The sequence below is a fragment of the Bolinopsis microptera genome, chromosome 11 (assembly GCF_026151205.1).
Source record: "Bolinopsis microptera isolate Bmic1 chromosome 11, MBARI_Bmic_1.0, whole genome shotgun sequence".
In the NCBI taxonomy this organism is placed as follows: Eukaryota; Metazoa; Ctenophora; class Tentaculata; order Lobata; family Bolinopsidae; genus Bolinopsis; species Bolinopsis microptera.
The window spans coordinates 10,953,197-10,970,215 of record NC_087082.1 but is presented as its reverse complement, the minus strand read 5'-3'; the positions used below and the strand labels follow the sequence as shown (position 1 = coordinate 10,970,215).

Sequence of the window (17,019 nt, the reverse complement as noted above, 5' to 3'; positions counted from 1 at the left end):
TAGACTTCATAAGGTGAAGAGTAGTCGCTCGTGTCACTGTGATCCTCATGTAATGAATAAATGAAGGCCAAGAATAGCGCACGCAAAATACTCCAATTATAACCAAGGTTCTGGGCAACGGACCTTGAGTAATTAAAACTAAAGCTTAGCTTTAATCTGTATGTGGCCAACAATATACTGCCAGGATCAGCTTAACATCTAAGCGTCCATTAATCTTTGAACCGAGAATTTAATAACGTCTCCAGTGGTGACCACACAATTGGGATGTGCGACCGTGGCGTTGGATGGGGGTGCGGAGTATAGTTTCGTATTAATCATCGTCTACATCTTGAATATTAGAATATTCAAACCTTTAAAGTAGTAGGTGCATCGCCTCCCACACACTCGCACTCTGTACACAGACTGAGCTGGTGCAAATCACCGCTAATTATCTTGTGTGTATAATATGTGTGTGGGCTTGTTCGGCTCTGGTAGCCTGTAATTTGCCCATAATTCTGGCACCAATTTACTCTGGGACGGATGTGGAGGTTTTACTTTACCTACATTCGACATTCAACCACTATGAGTATTCCATGCTTACCCCCATAACAATGTCCCAACATAATCGTGCATCCGTCCCAGTCTAGACAATTGTGGAGTGGGCAGTAAAGGGGGGAGGGGGGATGAGGGGTGATGGGGTTCAGGCCAGAGGGAAAAAATCATTTTTCTAGTTTTTGCATATGTGATATAGCTGCTGGAGATGAAAAAATAGGAAAAAACCACATCAAAATTCGACCTAGTGTTCCTAAGATATTGCGCACTAAAGTTGGAGGTTTATCTGTAATTACATGTAAAACTTAAACTTAAAAAGGTGAACCTCAACTTTTGGAAAAGACTGGCCACACCCAGACCCAGGCTTGGCACAGATGTTCCTTGGGCTACAAAATCGTTAGGCTTTTGTTCTTGAAATATGATACCGCTATATTAAGAATTTCTCTGGACATTACGTGTATATCTAAGCTACTAGTTATAGTTGTTAACATAACCTGTAGAATCTGTAGATAGCTTCTAGTTGGCTAAACCATCACTGTACACAATTGTTGCTGATCGGTCGTTACCAGGAAATTAATAACCGCTAAGTGTGGCATCTCCGCTTGCGATGACCTCGTAATTCGTATAAGAAGCTCGCTTGATCGTACATCAGTGTGTGTGTGTGTGTGTGCGGGACACAGTATCCATCGAATAACATATTTGGTATATCTTCGTTAAATAACAAATTATGAACATATCATACAGTTGATGTGTTACGAGTATTGTTGTAAGGTTTAACCTGTGATATGTATATATGATTTGTAATACTAGTAAAGTTATATAAGGGAATGTAAACTCTCTGTCCTGATGAAATGCAAGGTTGTGATATGTAACACTGTAACGTGTGCTAATTGTTAATTGTGAGACTCATTCACAATGTACCTCTTCCAGGTAACGGAACAATCGATTTCTCCGAATTCCTGACAATGATGGCCCGTAAAATGAAGGATAGTGACACGGAGGAGGAGCTGAAGGAAGCGTTCCGCGTCTTCGACAAGGACGGTAACGGTTACATCAGCGCCGCCGAGCTGCGTCATGTTATGACCAACCTCGGGGAGAAGCTTACTGATGAGGAAGGTACGTACCATCATCTTATCTGTTTACTTTCTTACTATACAACCTTGTAAAGTCCATTTGCATAGCCACAGAATAACAAACGAGTGTAGGCTAGTGTAAAAGGGGGGTTGAAAGCAATCTATCGGAGAGGAGCTAGAATATTAACACATGACCGCCATCGAATATATACACCGGCTCCGATTTACCGTATCTTAACATGAGTTCCATGATGAGCAGGTTTTTGTCCTTTGTTGGCTTACTCATAATATGTTCCTCTGCAAACGTCATTGCCAATTTCTCGGATACGTTTCGCATCAATAATCCGGTAATTTGCTCGTTACAAGGCCGATGGACGCACTTTATGCACATCTAACTTGCAGCTTGCATTTGTAAATTGTAAACGATCATTATGGACGACTCCATTGACGTTACAAATTACTTTTCCATATACCCGGTTGCCTCTGCTGCTTTTGCTTGAGCTACTTGATAACTCGTATTAGTCTTAACCGTTGTTCAGTCACACATTCCACTGAAATTAACTGTAACAACAATTTGCTTAAAACGCATTATTGCACGTTGAGTGTAGTAGTATGGCTTTATCAAGGTCCTCACCATGACGTGTTACAGAACATTCTTCAAGGAGCACCAGGATACACTCTGTATAACAGCAGGCTAGTAACTCCTGTACATGACAGCAAGTACACTAGTGGGACACACCCTTGGCTGTGACCTCTTCATTAATAAGGGATGTAGGGTGAATGAGAAAAGAGCTCATGTTTTACACCTTCCCTGCACTATAACTACCAGAACTTCTACTTGTCACCGCTTCCTTTGCCCTCTTTCTGATTCACCCCCTTTCTGCCTAACTGCCGCTCAACTTGTACACTAAAACTACAGTAAGTGGTCGGCATGAGGAGTGTTAAAATGTTGCGTGGTGGCGCCGTGTGCAGTGCTTGCTGCACAAGTTATTGCACAATGGTAGCTTTTACCAAGCAGTCCGTTGCATGCATGAGTCACTGAAAAACATAGATAGTCCGTGGAGTGGGGACTTAAAATGAAATAATATAGTGGTAACCATAATATAGTGGTAACCAGTAACTAGTTACACAAGCTACTATACAGTGTAATCAAGGATAAGGAATAACTACATTTATACTCAAAGGACAATATCGTGTAGCTGTCTTGCTAAATTGACCTTTTTGCATCACGTGATGTGAAAATTTTGCATGGTCAGACGACAAAGACATCAATACTTTTTTGATGTTATTTTCAGTAAATGGTTGCCACCAGGAGATTTGTGATATAAACAAATACAAGACTAATGCGTTTGTACTATTTCAGTCGATGAGATGATCAGAGAAGCCGATATCGATGGTGATGGACAAGTCAACTATGAAGGTTAGTTTTAAAATTATCATATTTTGAATTCCCGATTTCGGATGATCATCGTGTAGCTTCTGGTGATATCTCAATCAATATGTTCATGTTCTTCGATAAATTGTGTCTGGAAGATATTTTTGTTGGCTTCAGTTATATTATAATGTGTTTTCGGAGCAAAGGAATCCACTAAAAGAATGTGGCCTACTAATAGTTATACAGTCATAAAGATTAGTGTGATCATATCTTTGACTATGGTGTGAACTCATTCTCGACCGGCTGTAATCAGATTGTATTGAGTTATTCAATCGCTCCGGCACGATCATCAAAATATTTGATCTAAATAATTCCTCAATAAATTGTGTCTGATTTCAATTGGCCTCGATATACTGACGAGGAGATTATTTGGAGCAAAATATCCGGAGTTTTATAGGTATTTTGCTCGGTGTGAGCATATCCGTCAGTATCGTCTGAACTTATTCCCGGTTGTAATCAAATTGTATTGAGTGATTCAATCGCTCCGGCATCAAAACGATTTAGCACACTGTTAATACATTAACGCGCTGTTAATGCTGGCTCAGCGAGCTTGTTATGGAAGAAAGGTTGCCAGAGAAACAGCTAGAAAGTGGGGCTAGAGTTGGCACAAAATTCACTCTGTTTCATCTGTCTTAGCAGTCCATATCGAGAGGATTCAACTATCCTGTGAGTTGTCGGGCTCGAATATGAACGAATGAGAATGGGACAGGAGTGAGAAAGGGATAGTTAAAACATGGTATATGATTGAGAATATGGGATCTAAGGAGTGGTCTGACAAGGATTATGTGTGAGCTGAGATGTGCATTTGGGCGGTGTGATATTCTTTTGTGCACCTGAGACGGTTGGACTGCAGGAATATTGCATGTGGCCTGCTTCTTTTCTTTACACAATTATAATACGTGATACTGTCGCCCTGGCGCTGACTGATTACTAGTAACTGACCCGAACAATGATCTGAGATGAAATCCTAAACGGCTGCTCCGGCAACTGTGTCCTTGCGCACGTGCACAATGTCACTACCCTCTTCTTTGTGAAGTAATTATCTCTGTAGAATTAGAACCTATCTTAAGAAAAGCTCATCATCAGTGTACACCCATTCCTACATCTGACAGGACACTCGATCTGATTTCCATATTTCTTTTTCCGCCAGTCAAATTAGGAAAAGCCGGTCACGTGACACGCATACGACCAATCAGGCCGTACGGCGCTGTCTTCCGCCCCACTAGTTCCGTTAACGATCTTAATTATCATTGTAACAGGAAATTTCAAATATTCTCAAATCTGACTGGACAGCCGGGTCGTCTCGTGATCTACTGTCATTTTATTTGTTACGATATTTCCACTGTGTTTCCCCTGCTCATTACTCTACCTCGTCTTGCTTGCTTGTCTGACAAAGCAAAGCTGGTTAAACACCCGGGGTGAAATACGAATTAGCCGTGTGCTATGAAGGAGAAATTTTCTTCTAATTTCAGGGCGCCTGCTGACGGAATTTGTCAACAAGACTCTGTTGCAACAGCCTGTCTGCTGCTCTGTGGTATACTACACACAAAATGTAAAATATAGGAGAGCACCCTATATATCAAATTACGCTGACACCTGTTATTTTTCAGAGTTCGTCAAGATGATGATGTCGAAGTAAATTATTGTGCTACATGGTTTGTGGGCCTGCATGCAGGTAGGTTTCGTTCTATATAATATATATACTATTCGGTGTACACTCGTACACCCACCAGATTGGCGTTTCTTTTGTCTCGCGTGGCCACTCAAATAATAGTACGTCCAATGCAATTGTTTCAGTACAAATCAAAGATTGCACTGAAATAAATGCTACACCGAATGCAAATATTATAAGTTGCTTGGTACCTGTCGGTGCCTGTGAACATTTTAACAACATAGTCTGATTCCCTTGTAGCTGTCTTGCTCGGGCTCCCGTGTGTCCGAATAAATTATCTGCAATTCGGGAGAAACCTAAATTTGAAACCTAAATTTGTGGGAGAAACCTAAATTTGAAACCCAAATTTGTGGATATTTCCTATCAGGACACGTTAAACAAGCGACTTAAAGAATGTTTGGGAGCACTAGGTGGAAACGTGAAGGCGCTAAAGCCGGTGATTTTCTTAGGGATTTCACTCAAGAAGCAAAACTATCGGCATTTAGGGGTAAATTGATGACAGGAAAATGTTCACTAATGTGTAAGATCTTAAAACTATGCCCCTCCTTCTGGCTGTGGTCCTGTCACGACATTGTTATTACTTATTATAGCATATTATTTACTAAAAGTTAAAAATTAGAGTAATAGTTTGATAGTCGACTAGCATAAAACCTATCTTTGGAATGTCGAAAACGGCTGGAAACCTTAAACTTAAAACCCCAACTCTCCTCGGTTTATATCTGTGATAAGTTTCGACAGGCCGGTGACAGTTAGCTGAGTAAAATGTGAGTGCGTCTTCCAAGTTTTGATGACTGAAAGGCATTACATATGCGTAGTGAAACATGAAGGTCACATGGTATTATATGATAAATGTTAGCTGGCACTTGTAAGACTATATCGTGACCACGAAGTCTTAATGTATAGAGTGGCGTAACGAAGGGCCCCGCTGACCCCGCTGTGCAACAGGCAACGTTACGCAACTGAATGTATAGCTATGTGGTCCGCAGACCGCATAGAATATGGCACTCTGATCGTGTTTGCGTGGATAGTTTCAATATCCAGATCGGTAAAGTGATAGGTACGGTGTCCAATGAATTTTTATCTATAAATTTTCAATCAAATTGGCAGGTCAACTATAATTGATATGCTCGGAACATGCATGGAATGATACCAAGACATGGAATAATGATGATGTTCTCACAATTTTTTGTTCGAACATTTGTTGCCGTGGCTCCTGCGAAAACAAAAGAAACATTAATTTGACCATTTCTGTAATATTTGTTAATCTTACATTCCTTGACACTCCCAAAAGTCTCATTGTAACAATGAAGAGTTATTCGGTGATCCTATAATTTTGTAAAGAACGATTTGATGCTCTGAACAATTGTAATTCTGATTTTCACTCTAATTTCTATTTCAGAACTACTCGCCTGATCAGACATCATCCTGATAGATCAGAAGTTTTAATATTTAAGAAGTATTTTATTCTTCCAATTCTGTCTAAGCTTATGAACACTATTACTTCTTAAGTTAAAATTTATCTTTAAAAGCTCTCCTCCAGCAACGTCCAATAGTTCTCGTGCGCGGCGCGCGCACAAAAATGCTCCCTAGAAGTGTACAAAGCACACAATTGCTCAACATTTGCCAGTAGTTAGTGGGCGCGAAAATAGCTAACTGACCAGTATATATTTGAAGTTTTGTTGAAACTATATTTGCTCCATAGACAGCTAATCTTAAGAATTCATTGCTGATTTGTATATAGCGGTTTACCGATATTATACGCTCATTGGGGCAGAGACTCGACCTTCCTTAATGTGTTTCTTGGTTTTGATGTGTGGATTGGATTTATTTTATTTGAAATTATTCTGTAAAGGTACCGGGCTCCTCTAGGAAGTGTGTTTTGGCCGGCGTTTGTCTGAGGATTCTGTCCTGCCCCCACGTATAGTAATAATATGTACATTGAATTATCTTTTGTACACTATCAATGGAGTGTTTTAATTGTTTCCATGTCCACAAAAGTAAAAACCAAAATGAATTTTCGAAAGTAATTGATTGTTTAGCATTACTACTAAAAGGTCCAGGAAAATAATACTCCGAATCTAATAAATGCTAGGTCCTTGCAATTGACTTCTCAACATGCGCAGCAACTAGGTCGTGTCTAAACCGATCAGTCTTCGTCAATAATCTGAACGTCCTTCAAACTACATGCATTTATTTTACAGAAACTAAATCGTGCGGCAACCTGTGCCTATTCGTCCTAATACATAAAATATTTTCAAATCTTTGCATTCACAACTTAATTTGTCCATATTTTAATTTCATCTCATTGGCCGACCTCCAAGAGCAGCCTTAAGTCTCATGTCCAAGTCTTCAATCCGAAGATCTTTTAGTTGCAAAAGATGTTCCAATCGGCTGATTTTGCTTTGGAGAATCTGGGAGGAAGTAAATTAGTTGGTAGTTGATAAATCAGAATTACTCGATATAATAGGAAAACAACAAATATACAAAAATTAAAATGCTGCAAAGTTTCGTTGTTCGTGTTCCAGCGACTGCGAAATTGGAAAAGTGTAACACTATTATAAAGAGGAAGTTCGGTCAATATTTACTCAGCGTTCACAAGTGTTAAAAATAATTTGTTAGTGATAAATTCCAAATTTCACTCACTTGTGTTGTTTCCTGACTCTGGAGAAGAGCTTGTTCCCGTTCCTGAATGTAGATTCTAGATTCGTGGTCTAAGTGAGCCAAAGAACTGGGCATCGACCTTGATCTTTCCGTGCTTAAATATAAACCGTTAGTTACAGGCGATCAAGAAATAAACCCAGAACCCCGAGATTAAGGAAACAAGACACGATCATAAAACATCAAAACCTGAGGCCAAAATCCAACAAGATTGAACGATCGTGCGCGGCACGCGGTGAGTGAAATGTAATACACTAGCTGCTGAAAAGTATAATTTTAATAACTGAATGTCGTTTGGTCAAAATGGCGCTGGTTTTCGTTGGAGTGACGCCGAAGCTTTAACGCTCTTGGCGCTGCTCGCTGAAGGTATTCGTTCGAACAGGTAACGTACCTAGCTAACTTAGCAGGACTTTGAGTCGATACGGGAGTCTTCTTCTTTTTAGGCGTCTTCTTCTTTTTAACTGAGAGAAGACCGTAGCTTAATACTTTAAAATTCCTTGTTTATAAAAGGTGGCATTTGGCAATTGTGATGATGAACAAAAAGAAAACTAATCTTCAATCCTTGCATCACAAAATACCTTGTTCTCCATCGAAAGGAATCGTTGCAAGCGCACCATTGGATTGCTGATCAGCCTGAAATTAAAATCGTATATACATGAATTAAACATGATGATTTCCCCTGGTGATGTTCTAATAATGGAATATGTTCAATTTAATTGTGTTAGTTAAAATGTGTTAGTTGAAATGTGTTTCTTGAAATGTGTTTGTTAAAATGTGTTAGTTGCAATGTGTTAGTTGAAATGTGTTTCTTGAAATGTGTTTGTTAAAATGTGTTAGTTGAAATGTGTTTGTTGAAATGTGTCTGTGTTTGTTGAAATATGTTTTTTTCAAGGCTGATACTCATTTAATACTTCTTCACTTTACCAAACCAAGTAATTAGTAAATAACCACCTACCTTACTTACAATTGTGTGACAGGGTGAGCTGGGAATGCGTGACACTGCACTTGAGATGGGAATGCGTGACACTGCACTTGAGATGGGAATGCGTGACACTGCACTTGAGATGGGAATGTGTGATACTGCACTTGAGATGACATATCGATTTGAATGATTCACATGTTTGACGACTGGCAATTTGGGTGTATATCGTGACTCCTAAAATAGGTTTAAGTTATGTATATGAGGGACCACATGCAAAACTGGTATATCTGTTTTTGATAGTTTTGAGATAAATGCATTTTACTGATTTATAAGATTCTGGTATATCTGTCTATATACCATTTTGAAAACTAGAATTGTTCCAAACTGGTATATCTCCCGATATACCATTTTTTCTATACTATTTACAATAAAATAATTTAACTGAGAATGGTATATCTGAAGATATACCATTTGGGTTGGCTAAAGTCTATAAAATGTGTATAGATATACCGGTTTTATAGAAGATAAGTTTCTTGAAGGTGGTATATCTGCAGATATACCATTTTTTTTCATGATTGTTAAAAGCTAAAATGGTATATTGTAAGTTATACCAGTTTTGGAAAAATAAAATTTCACTTTTTTTCAAAAAATTTCTTCAAAATTGTTCAAAAAAAGTTCCAAAGATGCACCTTTTCACCCTGAAGACTATGTGCTACCTGTGCAAAATTGGTATATGTTCAGATATACTAGTTTTGCATGTGGTCCCTCATATATAGATACACATTACACTTCGAAACACGAGAGCATCATTTCTCTACCATTGTTGATTATATATATCTACACCTGCAATTATCCAATTAGACCTCATTATCCAATTACCTGTCTATTAGGAAAGTTAGGATGAGCAGGCTGGTTAGGATGTCTGGTCACGTGACCACCCTCAGGGTTGCTGTACAGCTGGGAGGTGGGGTAGTGTTGGGGGAGGTGCTGGACAGGGTGCTGGACAGGGTGCTGGACTGGGTGTTGAGCTTGGTATTGTTGACCTGGTCCCATTTGTGGACCTGCTGAAAAGAAGTAGTAAAAATTACGACATAAATTAGAATTGTTTCAGAATGAATAGTGGTGCTTCTTTCAGTGGGCAATTTTGTGTTTTAGTCAGTCAGTTAAGTAGAATCAGGCACAGTTTATTTAAGTTTGAGTTGGGATGGAAAACAACAATTGGAAGGGTTTATTTTGTCTAAAACGTGTCCATGGTAACGCGCCACCCAATGAAGTTAAATGTTTTACAGTCTAATTCATCGTTCCTCAACATGTTGTTAACATTGAAACGTTATATGTTGTGCACATTAATTGTAAATCATTAACGATATTAATATAACGGAACAATAACTGAAAATACTAATTAGCTGTTAATTATTTAATTAGTCACTCAGCTCGCCGTATCTGTCACAACACTTCCTCAACATGACCCTTAGTAAGCTCTAGTTATCAGTTATCTAATACAGCGCTGCAGCAACACGCTCAAAATATTGTCCTGTACATACAATTACCCGTTTCCATGGCAACGTGAGAAACATTATACAGGGCGGTGGGATTGTGGGAAGCAGAGGATGGCTGGGAGTGGGTACTGTTGTGTAATTTTACATCTATTGGAATATGATGGGGACCGGAATACCGTGGAACTTTAATGCTCAGAATCGTGAATTGTTATGTCAGCTAATTTGGCAGGGTACTAGTTTTATAATTATTGTGGAATTACGCTTGTAATTTCAGATTTGGGACGTTTATGGGTCCAGTTAGACTGAGCAATTTTATTTGGTAAATGTAAATGTAAGATATTCGGCTCTTCCCGAGATAAGAGGATAATCTCATAAAGGAACCCTTAAGTTAGCCACTAATTTCCAGTACGAACAGGTTACGGAGTAAACGTGTTATACGTGTTATGCAAACTATGGGTAATGTTATTTTGGAAGTGCAGTCTATTTAAAGATTTAAGTAACTTGGTTTTCAGAAATATATCTAACATATTATATTTATGTTATTAACATGAAATTGGTCGACATTTAACTTAGTCTTTAAGGTACATATCATACTTCTGCAACATAACATCACTAAATTTACAAAACCTCCTCTGTTCATTACTCAGAACATTTACTATGAGATGTAATGGTTTATAATTTGCATAACGCGGTAATTACTAAATCATGACACGGTGAGACACGGCACAAATAATCCTGTATCTGGCTTCAGACCCGCTTACAAGTACAACTGAAAACCCCCGGAATTTCTTAACTTAATTCTGTTCTTTGAACCCTATTAGTCATATTTGAATTGGGTAGACATTGTTAATCATGGGCCATTTCGAGTTACCACGCCCTTTTTGACCGCACCTCTTTCGCGATTCCCGCAATACCCTATCCCAGCTAACTATAAACAGTATGTGGACATATATATGTATTTAGACACATGTGGTGAAAATATAAACAGTGTAAAACCAATAATTTTCACGGAGCCGTAACTCCGCTTGCAAAATTTAAAAAGGAGCATATAAGAGAAATTTCTGAACTTTGGTTGCTCTGCAATTTCTATAATTTGACTACGTGGTTGATTTCAACATTGACCTAAATTAACCAGGGAACAATTAAAACGTGTGCTCCTTCATTATATATATTATTATTTAAACTTGACGAAATTCCTCCGGCAACGGGGACACTGAAAATTGACCAAAAAACCGACCCTTCTTTGTGGCCAATTTCAGCTCGCAAATGGAGTTGGACCCTCGCAATATTTTAATCGGCTGTATCTTCGGTTGTGACGGATATTTTTTGATGCGATGAAAATTTACTAACAAAAAATACTATTAGTGTTAGCTTCCTCCCTGTGACCACGGGTTTTCTAGTATTATTATAATACGTCATGACCAGCTCACATTTGATGACTATTCACGCTATTCACGCTATGCCTATTCATAACTTTGGTTGTGATCAATATTTCATGATGCGGTAAAAAGTATCGTTTAGGGAGTCCGAATACTTACAACGCGAACGTTGTTATCATTGTCAAATAAAATCCATGATTTCTACAGTATAACAGAGCTAGACGATGAAAAGAAATTAAAACATAACTGATTTATAAAATTTCATCGAACAAAGCTTTCGACTAGCGGGTTTCTAGTATATTATACTACATAGTATATTATATTACGTATTTAATTATGCGTTCATGTAGCTTGTACAAGCAAATATCATTAAATGTCATACCTGGCATGTTTTGATAATAGGCATTCTGGTGCCCATTGCTCCACGAGTCAGTCTCAGCGTTGAGTTCGTTCAGATCAATTTCACTTTCCTGGTCTTGTTGCTTCTTATAGTTCAGGATCTGAAACAAATTTAAAGATCAAAATACACGCGGACTTGGTATTATAAAGGTGATATTTTTAAAGTTTTTCACCACCACTTAATACTCAAAAATTGATTTCAAATCCAGGCTGTTCGTTGTGGTGAAAATGTATACTTTGCAATGTGTTCGAACAAAAAAATGAAATAATTTCTGTGTTTTCAATGGAAAAATCAAGGGCAGAGAATATCTTATACCTTGCTGTAAAATTTTACTTTTACAGACACAGTACAGACAAATAACTTTTTCATGTGAGATTAAGCAGAATTATAGCTCACAATATCATTCGTTGGTTTCAGGTGAGCTTATTAGTTATTATTTATTTGCAATTAACATTACTCATTAGTGGTAAAATATCAAGTTCGGATTTATCTTGACAAAAAAGCACCGTACATAAATTATATTTTGATTCGATTTTTCCATCATTCAAATCTAATTTAGGCCGAGTAAAGGAAAAGTTCTTACTTTCCTTTAGCAGGGATAGATAAAACCGCGCCCCATAATTAAATCTTAAGACGGTTGTAATATTCTGCACTGAAACGTGAATCTAGTAAAACGCAACTGTACTGGAACAACAGCTGGGGACGAAGAATTATTATATTTTTACGGTGTTTCAGTAAACTACGAGTATAAGCCGGAAACAGATAACCCATGATAAGGATGATGAGTGATGACGAGTAATTATTGAATGAAATATCGCGGAGACTAATTTATGGCATATTTAAGGGACACCAACTATCCAAAATTCAGTTTTTCGAAATTTTTGTCAATTTAAACAACTATTTAAACAACTATTTAAACAACTAGTAGTTTTATTCAGTACGCGTAATGGTAATGGCTAGGCTCGCTTTATTTTTACTTCTACTAGTTCATGTGCACTCGCACAGTTTGCCAACATCTCTTAGATTTGGGTATGACACCGGTAGTTATATGATGCTGCAACTGGACATGGAACCGGTAAAGGAAGCCATTTCGGTCTGTTCGTGGATCAACAAGAAAACAGCTGATGGTACTCATGATGCCTGGTTCACGTACAATGCACCTTCCAAGATGAATGAGATCTTAATTGCAGGCAGGATAAGGGGCTGGGCTTTCATGAACAAGGACCATATAGAGAACGGCCAGGCCTTTCCTTCAAATGAATGGCACCACCTCTGCATAACATGGGGTTATGACTTATGAGACTAAGACCAGGGTATTATATTTTGATGGGCAGGTAATAGCACAGGAAGCATCTGGTGACGTAAAACTGACCATGGGAGGAACAATAGCTATAGGACAGAACCACCAGAAGGCGACAATGGAAGCTATATTCCACAAGGGATATTCTTTCGGAGGTGAACTCCTAAAGCTGAACGTCTACAAAAGGCAACTGGAAGCTGGGGAAGTAAGCCAAATGTTCTCATCGGGAATGTGCTCAGACTTCGAGGATTCTCTTGTGGGAGAGGCTTTCTTGCGGTGGGAGACCATCCTCTACGCTACTGAGAGGCACGGAACGATCACTGAAGAGCGGATTACATGCCCTGGTGATCCCTGGGACGTACTCTACCCGTCCGAGTTTTTCAATAATGTTAGTGATTTTAGTAGTCGTGTGGTGGATTTATCATAATTTAAATCAGTTATAAAATAATAATAATAATAATAAACATAAAATTCTAAAACTTCCGTGGCCCGTGCACCGTTATACTCTACGTTGGTACAATTTTAAATACTGTGCCCTGTGGATCATATTAATATAAAACCTTTTGAATATTTTATTACAGCAAATAATCGTTCTACATGTTTACTGATAATATGTCTAGGTATGGCAATATCATCAAATCATCTGTAATTCAGGTTGTGTCAAGTGAGATACTAGATAAACTACGAGACCAATGGGAGGTTCTGGGAGAATTCGTCGGTCACCGGATCGACGAGGTCCTAGTGAAGCATTTAAAGAAGCACCACTAGATCATATCCTTGCTGAGAAGGATCCTTGCTGAGAAGGATCCTTGCTGAGAAGGATCATTGCTGAGAAGGATCCTTGCTGAGAAGAATCCTTGCTGAGAAGGATCCTTGGTTGATTGGATCGGAGTAGGGAGGTGAAATAAGATGAACATTGAACTGATTATTTTGTCCTGAAAATGCTTTTTTGTGGCTTAATTTAATAATTTTGATTTACCAGTGCTTTATCGGGGAATATTTCCCAAAATAAATTGAGCACTTGATTTTTTAACTGAAACATATCTCGACTGGTTTTATGTTTATTTTGAATCGAATTCGTCAATTAAAAGTAACAATTCCAGTGTCTTTACTTTGACAGAAACTTTCTAAAATTAAAATTATTATATAATATGACAAAGAAGGTCCAATAAAATACGGCTCAGTTAAATATGCAAACGTTTTTGCCAATTTTACCGTCGGAAACTATCAAACAGGTGACTCCAAAAATTCGCAGACTAAGTTTGAATTAAAAATTGGGTAGACGAGTTGTAATTGCCATTTCCCCATTGAACCTTGAAATTAGAGAAATAAATGGCGAAAAATTGTAGCTAAATTAGCTATCTAACCGAGAAAAGCGAGACTCCGGAATTTAACAACTAAAGGTGACCCCTCCCATAACCAGTCTCTACAATCTACATTTCAATATTGGATCATAACACAGGGCCACCCTGTGACCCTGTACTCTGGGTTTTAATCTGAAATACAAACTGAAAATATTCAAGTACCTTAACACGCAGGTTGTGTAGAACAATCTCGATAACTCCAGGCTTGCACAAGATGATGCCATTTATAATGTTTGGTGGAACATTGAAGTCAAACTTCTTGAAAACTTTCCCTGAAATTATAATGAGATTTGTCAGACTTGATGTACATTGTACAATGTACAGTGTACGTATTACTGATATCGACAAAAATAAGTGATATGTAAAATTGCCGAATTAGTAACGTTGTGTATGATAAGTGTGGATGAGATATTGTGGATGAGATATTGTATATTGCCTAAATATTGTTGTTTATTCTAAATCAGGACCACATACGGATATTTTCTTAATATTAATAATAGTCTTTTCTTGACAAATAAAAAAAATCTAACATTTATTACACGCTTCGACATTAAAATATACCCAACAAAGATGTACATTTAAGTCATTCAAGCGAGAAATAATACTAATAGATTCTGTAATCATATGTTGTGCAGACTGCAGGGTAAAAAAATGCAGAGATTTTGAAGCTGTCTTGCAGTCAGATTTAAATCATCTACTTCAAAATAAAATTTGAATATATATGTACTACACTACTACACGATAAACCTAATGGCTGTGCAAATTATGAGCAATAATAACGTCAAACTAAAGAACGCTGCCACAGCTATAAAATGTCCCAAGGAGAGCCGAGAGATTATTTACTCTCCCTCTCCTCTCTCTTATTTACTCACTGTTAAGAGTTTCCCAATTGGTTCTCTTCTGTTGAGAGTTATTTGCTGGAGTGTAATTGTGTAGTTCCACCAAATTCGGCAGAAAGTGGGCTATAGTCTCAGCGGCCAGTACTGTGGATTATAATTAGGACTACGTTAGTTTCAGGAGGCTTAGAAAAAAAAAACAAAAAAGGTTAGAAAAAGAGTATAATAAAGATGAAAAATAACTGCAATGAAAATAATGGGGGGGGGGGGGGGGGGGGGGGGGGGGGGCCAATGGCATAAAATGGCATAAAATGGCATAAAATGGAGACTTTTTCTATGGAGAAAATGGAAAAACCCATGAGTAATTCTCCATTTTCTCCATTTTATGCCATGAATTTTGTCTTCGAAATTTCATCTTTAACACCATTTAACACCTAAATTGGACATCCTAACATGTTTATTTACGCTTACTAGGGGTGTAACATGCTTATGAAAGCTCATAGTAGGCTACTAGATGCTTATACTAGGTTAGTAGAGGCACACTTCAGGCAAACTCATAATTACTCAAGCCTAGTGTAAAGTTATTTCTACAGGCTACAGCAGGAGTGAGTAATAGGCACTGAGAAGTGAGACCTACATCCTCGAAAGTCGAAACCAGCTCGCACTGCAAAGGGGAGGCCTGCCTTCCGAGATGCATTACCAGGGGGAAGCCTCGAATCCAAATTTGTGTATCGAGGGGTAGGTGCAGACTTCGTTGACCCGAAAAACCAAAAAAATATTTTCGGCTAATAATGAAGAGGGTAGCATGAAACGTGGAGAAAAGTGGTTTTTAGAAAAACTTTGAAAAATTTTGACTTAAAAAATTTTCGGCCCGAGTCATTCTCGATACGTACCTCTCGCATCGAGAGCTCCCGATTCCGAGCTCGTGTTGCAAAGGGGAGGCCTGCCTTCCGAGATCGCATTATCAGGGGGAAGCCTCGAGTCCAAAATTGTGTACCGAGGGGTAATTTTCTAAGTCAAAATTTTTCAAATTTTTTCTGAAAACCGCTTTTCTCCACGTTTCATGCTTCCCTCTTCATTATTACCCGAAAATATTTTTTCGGTTTTTCGAAGTCCACACCTTCCCCTCGATACACAATTTTGGACTCGAGGTAATGCGATCTCGGAAGGCAGGCCTCCCCATTGCAACACGAGCTCGGAATCGGGAGCTCTCGATACGGGAGGTACGTATCGTAAATGACTCGGACCGAACATTTTCTAAGTCAACATTTTTCAAAGTTTTTCTGGAAAACCACTTTTCTCCATGTTTCAAGATACCCTGTTCATTATTGGCCGAAAATATCTTTTTTTAAAATAATTTTTCTCGAAATTCTAAATTTTTCAGGTTTTCAATGGCATAAAATGGCATAAAATGGCATAAAATGGAGACTATTTCTATGGAGAAAATGGAAAAACCCATGAGTAATTCTCCATTTTCTCCATTTATGCCATTGGCCCCCCCCCCCAAAATAATACATCAGATGAACAATTGTTGAGCTTGTTGTTCCTTAAACTGTTCTAACCTCCATCGCTAAAGTCTCGAGTTATGTTTCTCTTGGGTCGGGAGAGAACAATTTCATCAATCCAAGCATAAAGTAGCTGTATTGAATCTTCATCCATTACTCATAGCTAGATTCTGTAATCATATTTTACGGTTAAAGGTCATAAATAATTTAAATCGTTGCGTCGTGTTCAATAATTTTGGGAACATTAGTTTTTATCAATAAGCAAGCAGCTTTTATAATATGCTGAGTTAAGTTAACGACTTAAACATTACCTTGTTAGTAACTAACATTATCTTGTAAAGAAGATTTTAATTCATTATGATTACGTCATTATTAACATTTATATTGCATCAAAATAAATTAAAAATTTTAGCACAAGTCAAGTAGCAAGAATATCAAACTGGTC

The 17,019-nt window shown here is 38.1% G+C and overlaps 3 protein-coding genes and 1 long non-coding RNA gene across 9 annotated transcripts in view; 3 read left to right on the top strand and 1 right to left on the bottom strand.

The window, feature by feature from the left end:
* LOC134822836 (calmodulin-A) overlaps positions 1 to 6,675 on the top strand; it is an 82,074-nt gene extending 75,399 nt beyond the window's left edge. For both annotated transcript variants that reach the window (XM_063834105.1, XM_063834104.1), the window contains exons 5-8: positions 1,462 to 1,647; positions 2,968 to 3,024; positions 4,650 to 4,714; positions 6,111 to 6,675. In XM_063834105.1, the coding sequence (XP_063690175.1) occupies positions 1,462 to 1,647; positions 2,968 to 3,024; positions 4,650 to 4,678 (272 nt within the window). In that variant the 3' untranslated portion in view covers positions 4,679 to 4,714; positions 6,111 to 6,675. The remainder of the gene's footprint in view (positions 1 to 1,461; positions 1,648 to 2,967; positions 3,025 to 4,649; positions 4,715 to 6,110) is intronic.
* Positions 1 to 17,019, top strand: part of LOC134822799 (protein ABHD13-like) — a 948,842-nt gene that overhangs the window by 765,362 nt on the left and 166,461 nt on the right. The window lies entirely within an intron of this gene.
* LOC134822832 (sperm flagellar protein 1-like) lies at positions 6,722 to 16,754 on the bottom strand. Of its 5 annotated transcripts, none has more exons than XM_063834097.1 (10): positions 16,632 to 16,754; positions 15,106 to 15,216; positions 14,396 to 14,505; positions 11,552 to 11,669; positions 9,171 to 9,355; positions 8,325 to 8,525; positions 7,948 to 8,002; positions 7,761 to 7,830; positions 7,355 to 7,466; positions 6,722 to 7,122 (listed from the first exon to the last, which is right to left on the bottom strand). In XM_063834097.1, the coding sequence occupies exons 1-10, from the start codon at positions 16,726 to 16,728 to the stop codon at positions 7,009 to 7,011; spliced, it is 1,173 nt and encodes a 390-aa protein (XP_063690167.1). In that variant the 5' UTR covers positions 16,729 to 16,754; the 3' UTR covers positions 6,722 to 7,008. The 5 variants fall into 5 exon arrangements, with proteins under 5 accessions (XP_063690167.1, XP_063690169.1, XP_063690168.1 ...); XM_063834099.1 differs by having other exon boundaries at positions 8,334 to 8,525; XM_063834098.1 differs by having other exon boundaries at positions 9,171 to 9,352.
* On the top strand, positions 12,463 to 13,966 carry LOC134822837 (uncharacterized). The gene is made up of 2 exons (XR_010161225.1): positions 12,463 to 13,257; positions 13,524 to 13,966. It is a non-coding gene; the product is annotated as an uncharacterized LOC134822837 (long non-coding RNA).

Bases quoted from the DNA above. Each gene is read 5' to 3' on its own strand.
- LOC134822832 (XM_063834097.1), bottom strand. From the start codon at position 16,728: ATGGATGAAGATTCAATACAGCTACTTTATGCTTGGATTGATGAAATT. The intron at 11,670-14,395 runs GTACTTGAATAT...AATTTGTTTCAG, and splicing joins TACACAACCTGCGTGTTAAG to ATCCTGAACTATAAGAAGCA. The intron at 8,526-9,170 runs GTAATTGGATAA...AACCTATTTTAG, and splicing joins CTAACTTTCCTAATAGACAG to GAGTCACGATATACACCCAA.